This window comes from Adiantum capillus-veneris, chromosome 9 (genome assembly GCF_014529385.1).
Source record: "Adiantum capillus-veneris isolate H3 chromosome 9, ASM1452938v2, whole genome shotgun sequence".
NCBI classification, from domain to species: domain Eukaryota; kingdom Viridiplantae; phylum Streptophyta; class Polypodiopsida; order Polypodiales; family Pteridaceae; genus Adiantum; species Adiantum capillus-veneris.
Window position 1 is genome coordinate 164002087 of NC_140939.1, and position 17215 is coordinate 164019301.

Sequence of the window (17215 nt, forward strand, 5' to 3'; positions counted from 1 at the left end):
AGTTAGTGGGATATCCTTTTGTCCTTTTCACTAATCATATGTACATGCAATGTAAGTCACTTATGCACATACAATGTAAGTCGAAGGGATATCCTTTTGTGCCTTTTCATTAATCATATGTACATACAATGTAAGCCACCAACAAGTTGCTATATGTGCCCGTACATGTAGATGACACCTGTTCGAGGTGCTAATTGAATATAAGTGATATTTGTGTCATATGTAAGTTGGCGTGATGATTATTATAAAAAAAATTAGGTTTTGATAGTTGGATCTCCTTATCCCTTTTAAAAAGGACCTTTCTCTTTCTATGAGAAGTGTTGTAAGGATAGCTTCTTGGTAGCTTTATTTTTTTGCAAATAACACACCTAGTTTTTGATTGATTTGAATTTGGAAATCATCAAACTTTATTTTTTGCACAAATTTCAAATAATTTTTTAACCTTAAAAGTGCTCAATTTGGAGTTGTGGTTTTACAGATATGGCCTATTTTTTGTAATGTTCATCTTCAAACAACCTCCATGCAATTACATGGAGGGAGAGATATCTAAAATCTTTGGATGTACTTAAAGAGATGTATGATGCATTCATGCCTAAAATAGAATAGAGAGAATAAATGAAGACATGAAGAGACTCCTTTGTAGTATCATATTTCTAAAGCATAGAAATCTTTGGATGAAGCATATTACAAAGCTTGGAATGGTGAAGAGGTAAGGTGGCTACACCTCTTGTGCTCTCTTATTTTTTCCTAAAAGTTGGCACACTAAAGAGAGAATGAGGAATCCTAATTCCTTGACAAAAGTGACCTTTATACTGAAATCCTCTCCTACCATTCACACTGGACTGACCATCTCTCATAAAATGGAACTTTTACAAGGAAGTAACATAATGGAAGCTTGGAGAGAGAGTAAGTGGTGTAGTAATTTTTTAATAATCTCATTTATTAGGCTTCCTATTAGAAGATTAAAAATCTGGGGAGAAGGGCAATACAAAGGTCATGCCTATAAGTACTAAAAATTAGAAAACATTTATATTAACGTCTTCCACAGGCCATGTTGGCCTATGAGACAAAACTGTGTATAATGGTGTCCATGTTCATATCATCATGGAACAAAAATGAAAGGAAAAGGTAAAATTTTGGGTAGAGATCTCAGAAGAGTAGCTATATGCATACATATCATCATCATACTCATCTTGAGTGGGGTGAGTAGTAGCATTCTAGGTGAATACATAATGTATGATCGCTTGTGAGGTGGGCTTGGTACCCGTACATTGACGTGCTAAGTGTGAAACCCCTATGGTGCGTCGTTTGGGGTATCCATATCCATCATCGGGTGGTTTGAATCCATCATTGGGCCCTCTCTATCTCCCTGAAAGTGAACCCCTAAGGGGTCTCAAACATCTTTGATTTGTATACTCCATAACATGTAGTAATGGCCCAAATCCATCTTGGAAGAGGTAATGGTATCTCCCTTTGATCTCATAATATATTGACATCTGCATAGGAAATGCTCCTTTGACTCTACCTCTAGTGAGCATAGTCTACAAAGAGGACTCTCTCTGCGGGTACATGTCACCCTTCCAACCTCTATCTCCAATCTGTGTGAGGATACCCAGATCTACACTATTTTGGCTCATGGTATGTGATGTAAAAAAGTCTCCAAATATAATGGCCTTTGCATCATACCCTGGTCAATAATATGTTAAAAATTATCTTTGTAATACTACATCTTTGTGGGTTGTGGGCTTTGAGGCTCAATCCATATCTGTCTTATGTGCCCCTACAATATATCCAATCTAGTGAGGTGGTTCCTATCCTCATGGGATATGCATATATGCAGTGTAGCTACTAGAATGAGGCTAATTTGTCCATCTCTATCCCATGCTGTGAAAGCCACCGGTTTGTAATAGCATACCATGTGTGTCTTCTCCCCTAGATGGCAAGTGCCTAAGATGCCTCCCAAGTTTTGTATGTGATCCGCTTTAGGTGCATCCCAATCCCACTATCTGAAATAAAGCCTCTGGTACACCGGTTTGGCAATAAGAGGATATATGCTCACAGTTGCGGTTGACAAAAACCAACTATGATGTATCCATGCCAATACACATCATGCAATGCACATATGGCATCTGCACACCGATTGGGCAATAAGAGGATATAAGCTCACAGTTGTAGTTGGCAATAACCAATTGTGATGTATCCATGCCAATACACATTGTGCAAGGCACGTATGGCATCGGCACTTCACAACACTATATACAAAGCTAAATTTGGAGGACCTTAAATTTAGAATTGAGTCTTTCATTTCAAAAGTTGACGGTGAGTCCCCCGCTTGGTTAAAATTGACTCTAAAGCATCCATATGTCATTGTAGCCCCACCTCTAAGTTAGATATCAAAACAATTTCATCCGCATACAAAAGTATAGAAACCAAGAACCATGCCAAGAGGGCCCCTCCACCACCTCCCTTGTCAATGAACGTCTCAATCTCATAAATATACAACCCAAATAGTGTAGGGGAGAGTGGGCAACCCTGTTTCATCCCAATGGTGTTTTCTAATGGCTCAGACCATCCCCTTGGATATCTGACTTGACCAATCACCCTCTCATATAGTGCATTGATCCCCATATCATGTCAAAAGTCATCTCTAATGTTTGAAGGCATGGTAGCAGTCGATCTCGAGTCATTTTATCAAAGGCTTTGTAGAAATTCACAAAGCAACAATATAGGAGTTGTCCCTATGCATGTGCCTCCTCAATAATCACTCTCAAAGTGGAAATGTGATCCAATGTGGAGAAATGCCGCCTAAAGCCTACAGGGAGACAAGTGGAAGCATGTGCAAGTAACGAGAAAAAGAGGAGAAGACCCAATCAACATTGCAAAGAACTGATTTTTCCTTAGGGAGGGAGACCAAATTATCCTTAAGATCTGATTTGATGAGTAGGAAGGTTGGTATTACCTTTCCTCATCATGGAAAATTTCCTCACATATATGTATCATCACTCAAGCTTGTGTAGCTAAGTTAGGGCTCAACATGGTAAAGGAATCAGGCTTTTGTTTCATGCTTGCCAATAAGTCAAGGGTGAGGAGTTTGAGCATTGTAAAGACTAGGAGATGGAATTAATTTCTATAAAAATGCTAGATAATTTGTCGTGTTACACCCACAAATATTGGTTCTTTTCCTATCATCCTTGAAGGCCATGGTTACATACAGTCCTCACGAGAAACTTTAAGCTTTAATGTAGCCTAAAATCCAATTTAATGTCAAACAGAAGGTGCTTCGAAGCATAACTCTACATATTTAATGAGTTATGAAAAGGGTGAATACCTACATATGCTAGAATAGCTCCCTAATATTTTTTTACTTTTTAAATGCCTTAATGGAGAAAGTAGGAAAGCTTCTTGAAACCAATTATATCTATCTTGTTAGTATTCCAATTGGGGGAGTCCTATTTTTGTCACCCCCACTAGATTTTTTGGAGAGTCATTAAAGATATAGTGTATGTGATTTTTTTCTTTGGAGATTTTTAGCTTTCTTTAGCTCAACAGGATCAAAAAAGAGATCACCTTTATCACACCATGAGGATGTGTTTGTTGTTGTTTGCTTCCTTTTGGTCTTATGAATGGATGTGCTTGGCGCTAGACGTCAATCAAAAACATGTTCTCTCCATTTGTGGCAAGGAAATGCTTAGCATTTCATTTAAGTACTCTGATTAGAGTGGAGATCAATTAAATTCAAAGAAGTGCCTGCAACCAAGAGGAAAGTATGGGAAAGGTTATGTAAAAAATTGAGATTGAAAAAAATCTTGAAAGAACTGAAGGCTTTGATATTCTCGCAATAACTGTGTGGATATTTTTTTCAAATATAGCAGATATTTTTTGTTAAGGGGTATTTTTTTTCAAATTTGCTATGCTTATGTATCTATTATTATAAGAGGGAGAGCTTGTGGAGTACCTATGGAATAAGCTTAAAGTATGGTACAAGTATAATACTCCTTGCTATAGTCAATACAATGAAATAAATGAAAGATTTATTGTGGAGAACTTATCAAGATTCTCACAAAGATGCCCCAAAGAAATATCGCGACTTGGGATTTGGAGTTACCTTATGCTTTATGGGCCTCCTAGAGGATGCTATGAGGTCCACGTACTAGGTTCTCTCCCTTTTGCTTAGTTTTTGGAAAAGAGGCTTTGCTTCCTATTGAGGTATAACTACTAGCTTTAAGGCTGATGCTAAAGCTTGAAGAAGAGAGTCATGATGCACTCAAAGAAAAACAATTGTATCTATAATTTTTACAGTTGGATTGAGTGCTCACACTTCAGCATTATGAACAAACATTTGTTTACAATTTTGCTCGTCTACTTATGATGATAAATGATCTCAAGGTATTATGGTGTGGCAAGCTATATCAAGGGCATTTTGAACACTTTGTTTGTTTGTCAAGTTGTAGATATGGACATGCTGTTTGGTATGGTTCTCTCTTGCCCTTCCATGCCAGTTCTTGCCCTTGCCCTCCCCTTGCTCTCTTCTGTGTAATGTTAGAGCCGCCGAATGGTTGCATCAAAATTTTGCACAAGGTTGTGCGCGAATTCAAATCTAAACATCTTTAGTACTTCCATATCAAAGTGTGCAGAGAATCTTCCAAGTTCTTAAATGCTCAAGTTGGGTTGTGTTTTTCCTACTACTTCCTATTCTTTGCAAGGTTCATGGTATGGCAACTTGTATGCAATCATGTGTGGGAAGGATTGTGGAACCTTGACTGCAATTTTGGAGTTGTATGAAATTGTGGGGTTCAAAAAGTGAATTGTGAAGGGTTTACAAGTAGATTGTTTGGTGTGAGCTGTAAATCTATTGCCTTATAGGTTTCTTGTTCCTCGAAATGTTCTTTGGATGGATGCTTTGCCTAAAATTACTGTTGGTGCTGAGACTGTCCTTTTTAAGAGACAGACACCCCCAACCAACATCTTGCACAACCGTTACAAACACTACCGCCCCTGCCACCCAAACCAATGTCCAATACACATTTGCAGCTTAAGTTTTAAGGGACCAATGATGGTTGCACTTTATATGTTAATCCACCAAATGAGTATACACAACCAACAGTCCTATGTATGCTTGGATGTGACAACACAATTGTCAAGAGCAACATCATGCTCCATGGCTCAACATCATCTCTTGAGAAGGCAAAGCAGTCAGGTCCTCACAAATACAAACACCTCTACCTAGCCAATGCTTTCCCTCCAACCCTAAATCCAACCAAGGGGAGCTGCTTGGATATGGGTGCCTAGATCAATCTCAAGCTCAAGGCCACTAAAAGAAGCGAATATGTTGTGGTTGTCCAACCTCCGAAAAGGCCTTGCCGTATTTGGTATGGTAATGTTTCCAGTGACATTATGTTTTCAAATTCTCCAAGTACGTGCAGTACTTCACGATTGCAATTGGCTCTATCTCAGAAGCTCTGCATAGACTTTTACTTTATCGAAAAATGGTGAAATGCTCCGTGTTTAATGACACGCTTGCAACAAAAGGGTCCTTGCTAGGCAATTTTGCAATCATCCCAATGGCTTGATATGCAATCCTTGTATATGTATGTAACACGTATGTGTGTGTGTGTAAATGTACGTACAGCTTTTCACTTCTGAAAAATCCCAGGGGGGCAGATTTATCTATATTACAAGCTCAAATCAATTTTGTAATGAACAGCCTATACTTTTCTGTTAAAGAAGTGTGCCATATGGTCAAAGAATGGGGTAGAAAACCACAAAAAATGCGAAGCGGAGGCTGACGACCCCTCATAAATTGAGTTTTGACAGTAGAGAGGGGATGATAGTGGTTGTCACCTTACGAAGCCATGATCTTCCTATGATGTAAGAGGCTAGAGCTCCTGGCCTGACTGGTAGGACCCCATCTTGCAACGATTGATATCCTCACTAAGGCCATTGTCATTCACGTCTCAAAATCCTGGTAGTTGCCCATGAGCTTTTTCGCTTCCTGAATATCCTCATAGCTGCACATGGGCTATACTAGCAGTATGGACTCTGTATTGACTCAGGCAGTTGCTCGACCAACAATGTGGCAAAGACTATTACAGCCACTGCATGAACACTCACAAACCTTGTTCTTTCATTTGATGTAAAATGAGATCAGCCTCCTTCGCTAATCCTTGTTGGGCATAGGCCCTGCTCATTGCATTCGACATGGCTACATCCCGTATTCCAAAGGAATCGAACACTAGCCTTGCATCATGTATACAATTGCAACTGCTGTAGAGGGTAATAAGCAAGATTCCAATGCTCGGATCCAGGTCCAGACCACGTCTTATGACCTCATTATGGACCTTCCTGCCTTCTTCTAGGGATTCCAAATTTCTGCAAGCTTCAATGACGCTTGCAAAAGTCACCTCATCTGGCACTTCACAACCTTCTTCGCACAGTTGTCTATAAAGATGTAGTGCATCCTCATCAAGCGCTTGATCAACATGCCCCACAATCAAAGAATTCCAAGCATAGATGTTACATGCATACATCTTGTTGAACACAACAACAGCACTCATTAAGTTACCACTCTTTACATACATGTCCACCAATGAGCTACCGACAAGCAGGTCGGATTCAAAGTCACTGCTTATGCTATGCGAGTGAATGAGCTCACCTCGCTTTACATCCACAGTATTCACGCAAGCCTCAAAAATGCTAACTAGTGTAGCTTCATTTGGCTCGATGTGCTGTTCTTGCATCTGCTCATAGAGCCGGAAAGCGACTTCTGCACGCTTTTCATGAACATACCCTGCAATGAGTGCAGCCCATGATTCCACGTTATACTCTGGCAAACGATGGAAGACTTCATGTGCTAGTTCTAAGTTCCCACACTTGGTATACATGTCTATCAACGCATTTCCTACAGTGAGATCCGAAGCAAGGCTACTCCTACGTATTTGGTCATGTAGCCACTTTCCCTGCTCTAGATTCCTTTCACGGCCACAAGCTTGCAATAGTACCCCAAACAGAACCCCATCGGGTTCATTGCCTGTTTTTTGCATGCCCATAAACACGTCAATTGCCTCTGGTATCATACCCTTGTTTGCATACGCAGAGATTAGAGTTGTCCATGAGTAGATATTATGTCTTGACATTTCATCAAACACTTTTTGTGCATCTTCTGCACTGCCACACTTCCCATACATATCTATTAGCATGTTTGCTAGTAGAACATTTGCTTTGTAATTATTTTCAAGAAGCTGTTCATGCACCTTTTTGCCTAATATTAGGTCTCTTTCTCGACTGCATCGCTGTATAAGAGCAGAAAATGTATTGATGGAAATCTTTATATTGCGGTCCATTACTATGTCTATCATTCGTACTGCCCTCCTCAGACTTGGCTCGCTGGGTACCTTCCGCACAAGCGCAGAGACATCGATACCACCAATGATGCTGCATTTTACACTTAGTAAGAAACAAAAGCAACCATAATAAATGCCACATATAGAAGTAACAAAATGGGAAAATGGCACCTTGCATCGTCTTCTAGAACCTCATTGTCAACCATTGTTGTGAAATCAGCCTGTACCGTCATAGCTTGTACCTGAGCTTGAGGTCCGTAGAAAAATTTTGATTTTATTTGGAACGGGCTCAGCACTTTGTTTCCAAATAAACATTTGTCCAACAAACCATGATTACTCACAGCACAGTCATAATTTTTCTGCAGACGCATGATTAAACATGAGATAAGTTGAGTGGAAAGTTTCAAAGTTGACAAGATGAGCATGCAAGCACGCAATGGGAGTGGGGAGGTTTGTGAAATGGAATGAAATGAAATGTTTATAATGTCTGCAATAGGCCTAAAAGACCCATGTGACTGGAAAATTAAATTATTGTCATATGATCCAAATGTTTAAGTACAAAAAATGCAAACGGAGGCCAATTGGTGGAATATCGTCAGAAATGGCAACAGAAGATGGACGGGTGTGTACCAGATTGTAACAAGCTTGAACAACCAAGCGAGAAATCAATAGCAATACTGGCCACATTATGTCACATAAGTATACACAGTAAGCCATGAAACCTCTCACCCTTCTCCTCATTGAAGGGAGTAGAATGTGTGTGGGTGTGCTTGCAGCATTACTACTCTCACCATCAACGCCTCCGCCTTCAGCTTCGGACACATAAGGAGGCTCTTGCCCCACCCAAGAGGGACTCAGATGAAGCCCCCTCGCCCGGCCCCGTAGAGCCCACCATTCGACTTGCTCTCTCATCAATGGAGCAAGCGATCTGTGAAGATTAGTGGTGCTAATCCTATAATTAAGACTTAAGACCTCATAGTTTAAGATCAAACTAAGACTCAAGAGACTGAATGTGTGTTTGATTGATTGAATGAATGCTTGAAAACTGAGTACAATAGGCTCCTTATATAGGAGACGAAGAGACGCAAATGAAAAGACACGTCTCATGGTGAAGAGACGCGACTTTAGACGTAAAGACACATCCTTTCGGCGAAGAGCTGCAACCATTGGACGAAGAGTCGCAACCATAGAGCGAAAGGGTGTGACCAATCGTCGAAGGAGTGTGGCTTTTGGTGAAGAGGCATGACCATCCAAGCGTAGGGGTTCTCCTTGGCATGGCACTTTGCGTATCTGCAACTAGGAGTTGATGTAATACTGGAACATAGTGACTTTTACGAGTTGCCGTTGGGGAGAGAAAGCAATGCGCATGAAGGCCAGATGCACGCGATCCTTTGGGGGAAGGGTGCCAGCGATTGTGTGGCAACGAAGAGTGCAACGATTGGGTGTCAGCCAGCAGCAAGGGACTTGGACGCATCAGCCCAGCGATTCAGCAGCGCAGAATTTCAGCGTTTCAGCAGTCCATCCTTTTGGGAAAGGGTGCGCAAAGGGGCACGTCCCTTGGAAAGGGTGCTAACAAGGAGAACAAGGGGCATGTTGTCTGCTGTGTGCTTGTTCGCGGGAAGGGGTGCGAGGGCGGGTTCAAAGGATTACCACTCGAGCAAAGGTGCACGAGGTTCTCTGGGTACGCTACGCACACACATCTATGTTTTATCTTTACTTATAGAATTGGAACAAAAATATTCAAGTTACCTCATATGCTCAAGAGCATGTGTGTACCACCTTTCTTCTGTTTCCATGCAGCTCCGAAAAAGGGGGTAGAGTGTAGCGGCGAGGGTGAGAGACGTAATACCTTCGTGTCCCGGGAAAAAAAAATTGCTCTGATACCACTGTGAGGATTAGTGGTGCTACTGTTGCTAAATTGGCTTTATTTCACAGAAAAATAATTCTAAATGAATTATTGGATTTATAAGTGAGAGGGTTTTCTCGCTTGGAACACCAAGGAAATATAATTCTAGATGAATTATTGGAATTTTAAGTGAGAGGGTTCTTCTCACTGGAGACATCCGAGTACAGAGTATTCCTAGTGCGTCATTCAGAGTAATGACAGGAGCACTGTGAACGGGAATATCTGTAAGGCCACCAGGAACGGGTACTTCTGATGCGTCACATTGGATGGGTGACAGGAAGCATCGGAAAGAAGTATCCGACCATCCGGGAACGGACATCTCTGATGCGTCATAGAATGGGTGACATAGAGCAGAGTGAAGGGGATTGTATCGTAAAGTTCGGTAGGAAAGGACTAGGTGATGGGTACTCTTGATGCGTCACAAGGTGGGTGACGGGTGCATCGGAAAGGGGATATCCATAGTCGAGAGGAAATCCGAAATGGAAAAGAGGAATACGCGTAAAGACGCAAGCACAAGAATAAAGATGGGTTCTGAAAAGCTTTTCTCAAAAAGCGGAAAATTTGAACGAGTTTTCCGGAAAGAGCAAACGCTTTCCCGCGAGGAATCTATGTCTGCATTGCATTTGTGCATGTGGTTGCATCTAGGGACGCCTGGGAAGTGCTGTGAAAGCATTGTTTTTAACTTATAAGGTTTTATTGAGTTTTTGGACAAATTCAGACTATTTTTAAAATACGCCGGCCGCCCATTTAATAAGTGGACAGCCATCCGATAAATAAGGCAACAAATCAGCCAGCATTTTCTCTTTCTCTTTTTCAATAAGAACAACGAAAAAAAAAAATTGGAAAAAAGAAAAAAAAAAAAAACGGCCGCAATCTCTACTCGAGCAAGCTATTCGTGCCGTAGCGAAGGAGCTATAAAAGCACCACATGGCCTCACTGAAAGGGGGTTACCAACGTTAGCAAGAGAAGACTCTGCCGCCAGAAAACGCAAGAGATCGCAAGACTACGAAGCACGGAAGTCGCTTTTCGCGCGCAAGAGCGACAGGTATCTATTGAGGATTCGCCATATGAATTGTTGTCGCGTGTTTGTGTATGTGTTTGCAGGTACTTCATCGCGAAGGAGAAGCCAGAAGGCTTCAGCCTACGCTTGGGAATTCCGGGAACGGAATTCGGAAATTGTCTGTGGAGTCTCGACTCCGAGTACAGACGGAAAAAGGATTGAGAGCTCGTCTCTCGGATTTCCCTTACGGGAAGGAACGACCATCAAGTCAGAGAATTAGAACGGAGGGGTTTTCTCCGGTTCTTGTGCTTGTAAAAAGATTCTCCCTAATAAAGGATTCTCTTTAAGGGGGGGGACCAACCCATCTTCTGGTCCCCAGTACTGTGTCGATCTTCTCACTCTCTCTCTCTCTCTATTTATTTCTCTCTATATCCTTTGGCTTCAGTATTAAGTGATAAATTCTATTTATTCGATTATATTTTATATTGTTATGCGCTCCCGTTTGTGATAGTGGTATCAGAGCATGGTCTCCTCTCTTTCTCTGTAAAGGAGGACGACTCTGGGAAGATACGGGAAGAAGCCATGACAAGCCAAGAGAGAAGTAAGCAGCGGAAACGTAAGTCCTACAGGAAAAAGCTCGCAGAGTTGGAAAAAAAAAAATTCTCTCTGCAAGAAGTCGACACAAGACTTGGGATTCTCTGAGAAGGCAACAAGAGCATGATGCTCAAGAACCTAGAGAATCCAAGGAGCGGAATGCTCGAGATCTTTCAGAATCTAGAAAATATCCATGAACCTCAATCCATAACCATAGCCAAGAAATCTCGTCATTTCGGGAAGGATATGAAGAAGGTCTTTAGACCAGAGTTACCGGGGAACGGGTATTTCCATGCTTGGACCGCCGGAACGGTGTTCCGACAGGTCGGCAATTAGTGGAATGCCCCGGAACGGACTGCCGTTCCGACAGTCGGGCTCATACCGGAACAGCCGGCCGGAACGGGGCCGGAACGAACGGAGCATCCGGAACGGCAGAACTGCAACGTTCATAAACGAGCAGAATTTTGAAAATTTCTAACGTTTAGAAAACGGACAGTAAGCCCTCAAAAGCTATATATTGCCAAGCCCTCACACCCTTTTCCTTCACAAGCTCTCAAGCTCTCTTGCTCTAGCCTCTCAACTTGCAAGCTCTATTGCTCGAGTCTCGACTCTCAAGCTCTCAAGGCTCATTGCTCAAGCTTCAATCTCTCAAGCTCTCAAGCTACCAACTTCCAAGCTCTCAAGCTCTCAAGCATCAAGCTTTCAAAGTTCAAGGCTCTCAACTTTCAAGCTCTCTCTTGCTCTCGAGTCTCAAGGCTTTAAGCCTCAAGCTCTCTCGAGTCTCCATCCAATTTCCATCATCTAGATTCCATGGCCTCTTCTTCTCGTTCAACCCCCTCCGTTCATGCGGGCAACACTCAAAAGGCGAAGGAATGGTCGTGGTGGGATGAAGTGACCTCGGAGGGCACCTTGTCGGCGGCGGGAGGTTCTCGTGCATGGGGATGCAAGCTATGCTCTTACACGCGGAAAGGGGGGCATGACAAAGTGAGGGCACACTTTCTTCGAGTGCCGGGACATGAGGTGAAATTTTGTGCCAACGTAACCATCGAGAAGAGGAAGGAGCTCGAGGAAAAGGATCGGCAATTCAACCATAAAGCCAAGCCGGCACGCAAAGGTATTGATCCAAAGACCCTCATTTTCCCTTCTTCCTCTCTACCCGGTGTAGGTGTTGGGGCATCTTCACAAGGTCCAATTCGTCGCCAAAAGACCCTTGCCACATCTTGGGACCCAAAGAAGAAGGAAGAGGTGGATGCGGCCGTGGCCCGATTCTTCTATCACGACCATATCCCATTTGTCGCAGCGAGGTATGTTCATTGTTTTATGATTTATCAATCTTCTCTCTCATTTCTTCCGTTATCGTCGTTTCCACTTTTTTGATACTAACCTCTTCTATGTTTGATCGAAATAGGTCGGAGTATTGGAAAGTCATGGTGCAACGGATAGGAGAGTATGGCACCGGCTATGTGCCGCCATCTTCAGAGGCTCTCCGAACCACCTTGCTCGATCGAGAGAAGGCTATCGTGGAGCAAGCAACCCTCAACATTCAACGTCTTTGGGCAAAACATGGCCTTTCCCTCATTGCCGACGGGTGGAGCGATACAAGGAAGAGATCTATCCATGGTCTCGTCGCATACTCCAGTGGAGAGATGTACTTTGTGCACTCTCATGATGCCACTGAGAGTGGCAAATCCGCCGATGTCCTCTCTGCAGAGAGGACACCGGCCATAGAAACCATCAGTGAGCAACACGTGGTGGCCTTTGTCACAGATGGGGAGGCATCAAACAGGGCAGTAGCAGCTATCATAGAGGGCCACTATCCGCATGTGACAGTGTGCTTTTGCATGGCACACTGCTTGAACAACCTTCTAAAAGACATCGGCAAGCTAGACAAGATTGCTCCAGTCATTGTTGATGCAGTGAAGATGGTTACTTTCATCAACAATCACAACTTGGTTCGGAGTGAGTACCTCAAGAGGTCGGGCGGCAAAGTGCTTCTACAGTATTTAGATACCCACTTCGCATTCAACTTTCTTCTTGTGAGCAGGCTGTCTGAATGTCAAAATGCGGTCCGACAGGTCTTCATCAGTGATGAGTTCACCACCTCTCCCTATGCAAAGACAGTTGCAGGGATTTTGTGCAAGGATAAGGCAGAGGATCTTGAGTTCTGGAAGGAGCTCAAGAGTCTAGATGCACAGGTAAAACCGGTGGTTCATCTGCTTCGAGTTCTGGATGGCATGGATCCTTGCATTGGCAAGATTTATGAGGCAATGGACCGCATGATTGAGCAGCTTGCACAGCTTGAGCCGAACGCAGAGCGATATGAGGAGATCCATGCGCTTTGCAGCTCGAGGTGGAATTCATATGCCTCTCCTTTACACGGGGCAGCGTACATGGTGGATCCAGAGTTCCAAGGTGGCAAGAGACAGATAGGGAAGTCATGAACCAATTTACAGAGATCTTAAACAAGATGGTTATAGACAGAGATGGGCGACGCATTGTCAGAGATCAGCTGAGACAGTACAGAGAGATGCGGGGGTCATTTGGCAGTCCAGATGCTCAGATTGATCGCAGGAAAATAGGTTCAGTGCTTTGGTGGGAGGACTATGGCTATGATGGCCCTGAGCTTCAGAGATTGGCGATCCGTATTCTCAGCCAATCAGTTAGTACCTCATGCTTGGAGCAATTGTGGAGTACCTTTAGCCACATTGCTTCCAAGAAGAGGAATTGGCGATCCGTATTCTCAGCCAATCAGTTAGTACCTCATGCTTGGAGCAATTGTGGAGTACCTTTAGCCACATTGCTTCCAAGAAGAGGAATCGGCTTGGAGTGGAGAAGGCTAATGATCTTGTCTTCGTCAGCGCAAATTTGAAAATGCTTTGCAAGAGTACAGACAAATCCTTTTACACAGTGGGAGATGGAGCAAGAGGCTTCTCAGGCGGGTGGAGATGCACATCCACCAACACCAGGTACTTCATCTGTGGCTGAGATCGAGCCGGACCTAGACCTCGATGATGAGGAATGGGAGGATGTGCATGATTTACAGCCGGCTACTACGGATTGGGAGGCCTCTCAGGCTAGTGGCTCTTGAGTCTTGAGTCTTTGCCATTTATCCTTACCTTTTTGTATGGCTGCTTGAGCCTTGCGCTCTTTGCCATTTGTAGCTACTAGGATCTTTATGGTATTTGTCACCTTCAGTCTTTTGGTATTGTGGTCACTGAAGTCTGGTTTGAACTTTGCCCCCCTTTGGTTTTTTTGTAGAACCTTGGCCGCTGGCGGCCCTTGAGGCTTGTTACTATGTTAGCCATAATTAATTCCAAAGTGTTATCTCTGACTACTACTCTTGCAATTATTTGAGAGCATTGTGTATGTACTATGGGCATTGTTGTTCATCTGGCTATGTACTCTGGGCGCCTCACATCCCAATCAAGTCATAATAAGGTTAAATGGTCTTCGAATCCTGTTTTTTGTGGGTATTAGAGTCAAAGGACTCTAATACTACTTGTATTCAAACACATAACGCTATATAAAAAAAAAAGGTGTTTTTTTAGCCTGCCGTTCTGCGCCGTTCCCGTTCCGGGCCCATTCCCGTTCCCCCGTCCGCATGGAGGCCCGTCGCCATTCCCGTTCCGTGTTCCGGGTAACTCTCCTTTAGACCTCAGAACCCTACGGTCAAGTTTGATACTTTTGACGGAATGGAAGATGCCCTAAAAGCTACCGCTTTCATTCAACAAGTTTAAAGTTGCCTTTGCAAAACGGCAATTTTTGGAAAAAAAAAACCGTCGAAGGTGAGGCATGTGACCAAACACCTCAAGGGGATTGCAAGTACTTGGTGGTATACCAAAGCTCTGCAAGGAACTTACAACAACACTTGGATTCAATTCAAGGCTGAATTTTCCGACAAATTTTTTTCCTCTACGCTTTGAGGAAGGCATCCAAGAAGATTGGGATCGGTTCGCCCAATAGGAACACGAGCAAGTCAAAGCACGTAGTGGTTCACTCTTGCCAAGGTAGCTCCATTCTTGATCCTCTCTGAGGAAGGAAAGAGGTACAAATTCAACAAAGGACTTTTACCTGAATTTTGTAAACCCATCTGCAAGATACTTTGCAGCAGATGGTGGAGTCAGCAATAAAAGTTGAAAGTGTACACCTTGATGTACATAGAATACAATCCCTGCAGTGGGACAAGAACCATTGAACACAGAAACAACCAATTTTTGTTACCTCTCCTCCAAGGATACATTGCTATCCGGAGAAAGTTTGGAGTAAGGGAATTCAATCTAACTCCTGAGTTTTTGACCCTCAAACTTTAAGTGAGGGGGCAGGTGAATGAACACTCTCTTTACATGGGAAGGAACAAGTGACGACTACGGCCTGTGCTCGAGGAATCCAAGGATTGAAATCCTAGTTTATTTGATGAGCGGGTTTTGCTCTAAGATCGAGCCAAGGGATCGTCAGGTTGAGCGTCTTTGCTCTAAGGATCTTACGAAGGGAAGGTAATTTCCCAGGTTCACCGAAACTTTAACACAGCTTAAGAATTATGTACACTTTTGAGTACATGGATAACACACAAAGATGTAGACCTATGCTAAGGATCTCGACGCGAGTTTGTTATACTCTCTTGAGCGCCTTTTTGCGCGCAAGGATATTCCGAAATAAGAATCTCTATTTGAGATGTGTTCGGTAGAAGGAATTTGAGTTTCTCTACGGAGAAGAGGTTTTCTGATGGTCGTTGATCATTGAGTACGCTATGTGCTTTTACCATTACAATAGCAACTTTTCGTTGCGGTATATGTTTCTCCATGAGCAGGTCAAGTAGCATTACACGCTTCTGGAATAAATTCGAAGTATTATGTTCGTAAGAATATAGTTCGCCAACCGTTTCAAAATGGTAAGAATCAAAGAGGGTTCGCTCTATTGTGAACCAGGTTTGAACATACGTTCAGAAAATGCTATGGCTAGAATTCTATCTGCCTGAGATTTTGCAAGATGTCATTGATGCTCGCAAAGTGATCATTTTTTATGATTTTGTAAGGAAGAGACGCTAATGGGCGTCGGGAAAACACTGCTGGTGGTAATAACTCGTAGGAGGAAAAAGATTGGAAGGAAGTGCCGCCGTGCACAAAGAATCTTCGGATTGGAACCGTCCACCTACGTTGAGCGACGGCCCAAAACACAGAACCTTCTTTAAGGTGATCTCAAACTTTGTTTGCGAAAGAAAGACATCGAGCTTAATGCTCTATGATTTGGGCATTCCCTATGTGGGAGGACACAAGAGGTTTAATACCCTCAAGACTAACAACGCAGCATTATGCACAAAGACAAATACCTAGATTGATTTCTAGGAGGATTATTCTTCTCGGATTGAGAAGGTAGACTTGAGTTAATAGATTCTCGGATGAGGAAACTTCCGATATGTTGGAAAGACGCGAATGACGAGTTCTTACATGGCTCGTAAGTTTGATAATTGGTGAAGGATATCCTCGAGGTACTAGAGGAAGAGTAAGATAAGTATTGAATTATTGAATTTTTGAATTTCTATTTAATTTAATTTTAAAGTTCTCTTTTGAGAAAGGACCGGCTCAACTCACCATTGAGCAAGATTTGGAAATTTTCCGGTTTCTCTCCGGCAGTTCAGTTGGACCTCTACAGTTGAGGACAATTGTTTATAAGTGAGAGGGATGTTGCTAAATTGGCTTTATCTCACAGAAAAATAATTCTAAATGAATTATTGGATTTATAAGTGAGAGGGTTTTCTCGCTTGGAACACCAAGAAAATATAATTCTAGATGAATTATTGGAATTTTAAGTGAGAGGGTTTTTCTCACTGGAGACATCCGAATACAAAGTATTCCTAGTGCGTCATTCAGAGTAATGACAGGAGCATTGTGAACGGGAATATCTGTAAGGCCGCCAGGAACGGGTGCTTCTGATGCATCACATCAGATGGGTGACAGGGAGCATCGGAAAGAAGTATCCGACCATCCAAGAACGGACATCTCTGATGCGTCATAGGATGGGTGACATAGAGCATCGTGAAGGGGATTGTACCGTAAAGTTCGGTAGGAAAGAACTAGGTGATGGGTATTCCTGATGCGTCACAAGGTGGGTGACAGGTGCATCGGAAAGGGGATATCCATAGTCGAGAGGAAATCCGAAATGGAAAAGAGGAATACGCGTAAAGACACAAGCACAAGAATAAAGATGGTTCTGAGAAGCTTTTCTCAAAAAGCGAAAAATTTGAACGAGTTTTCCGGGAAGAGCAAACGCTTTCCCGCGAGGAATCTATGTCTGCATTGCATTTGTGCATGTGGTTTCATCCAGGGACGCCTGGGAAGTGCTGTGAAAGCATTGTTTTTAACTTATAAGGTTTTATTG

The 17215-nt window shown here is 42.8% G+C and overlaps 1 protein-coding gene across 2 annotated transcripts in view; it reads right to left on the reverse strand.

The window, feature by feature from the left end:
- Positions 1-4696: 4696 nt before the first annotated feature.
- Positions 4697-17215, reverse strand: part of LOC147451517 (pentatricopeptide repeat-containing protein At5g55740, chloroplastic-like) — a 29487-nt gene continuing 16968 nt past the window's right edge. For both annotated transcript variants that reach the window (XM_086520406.1, XM_086520407.1), the window contains exons 3-4: positions 7512-7699; positions 4697-7431 (exon numbers count right to left, since the gene is read on the reverse strand). In XM_086520406.1, coding sequence (XP_086376532.1) covers positions 6108-7431; positions 7512-7699 — 1512 coding nt within the window. In that variant the 3' untranslated portion in view covers positions 4697-6107. The remainder of the gene's footprint in view (positions 7432-7511; positions 7700-17215) is intronic.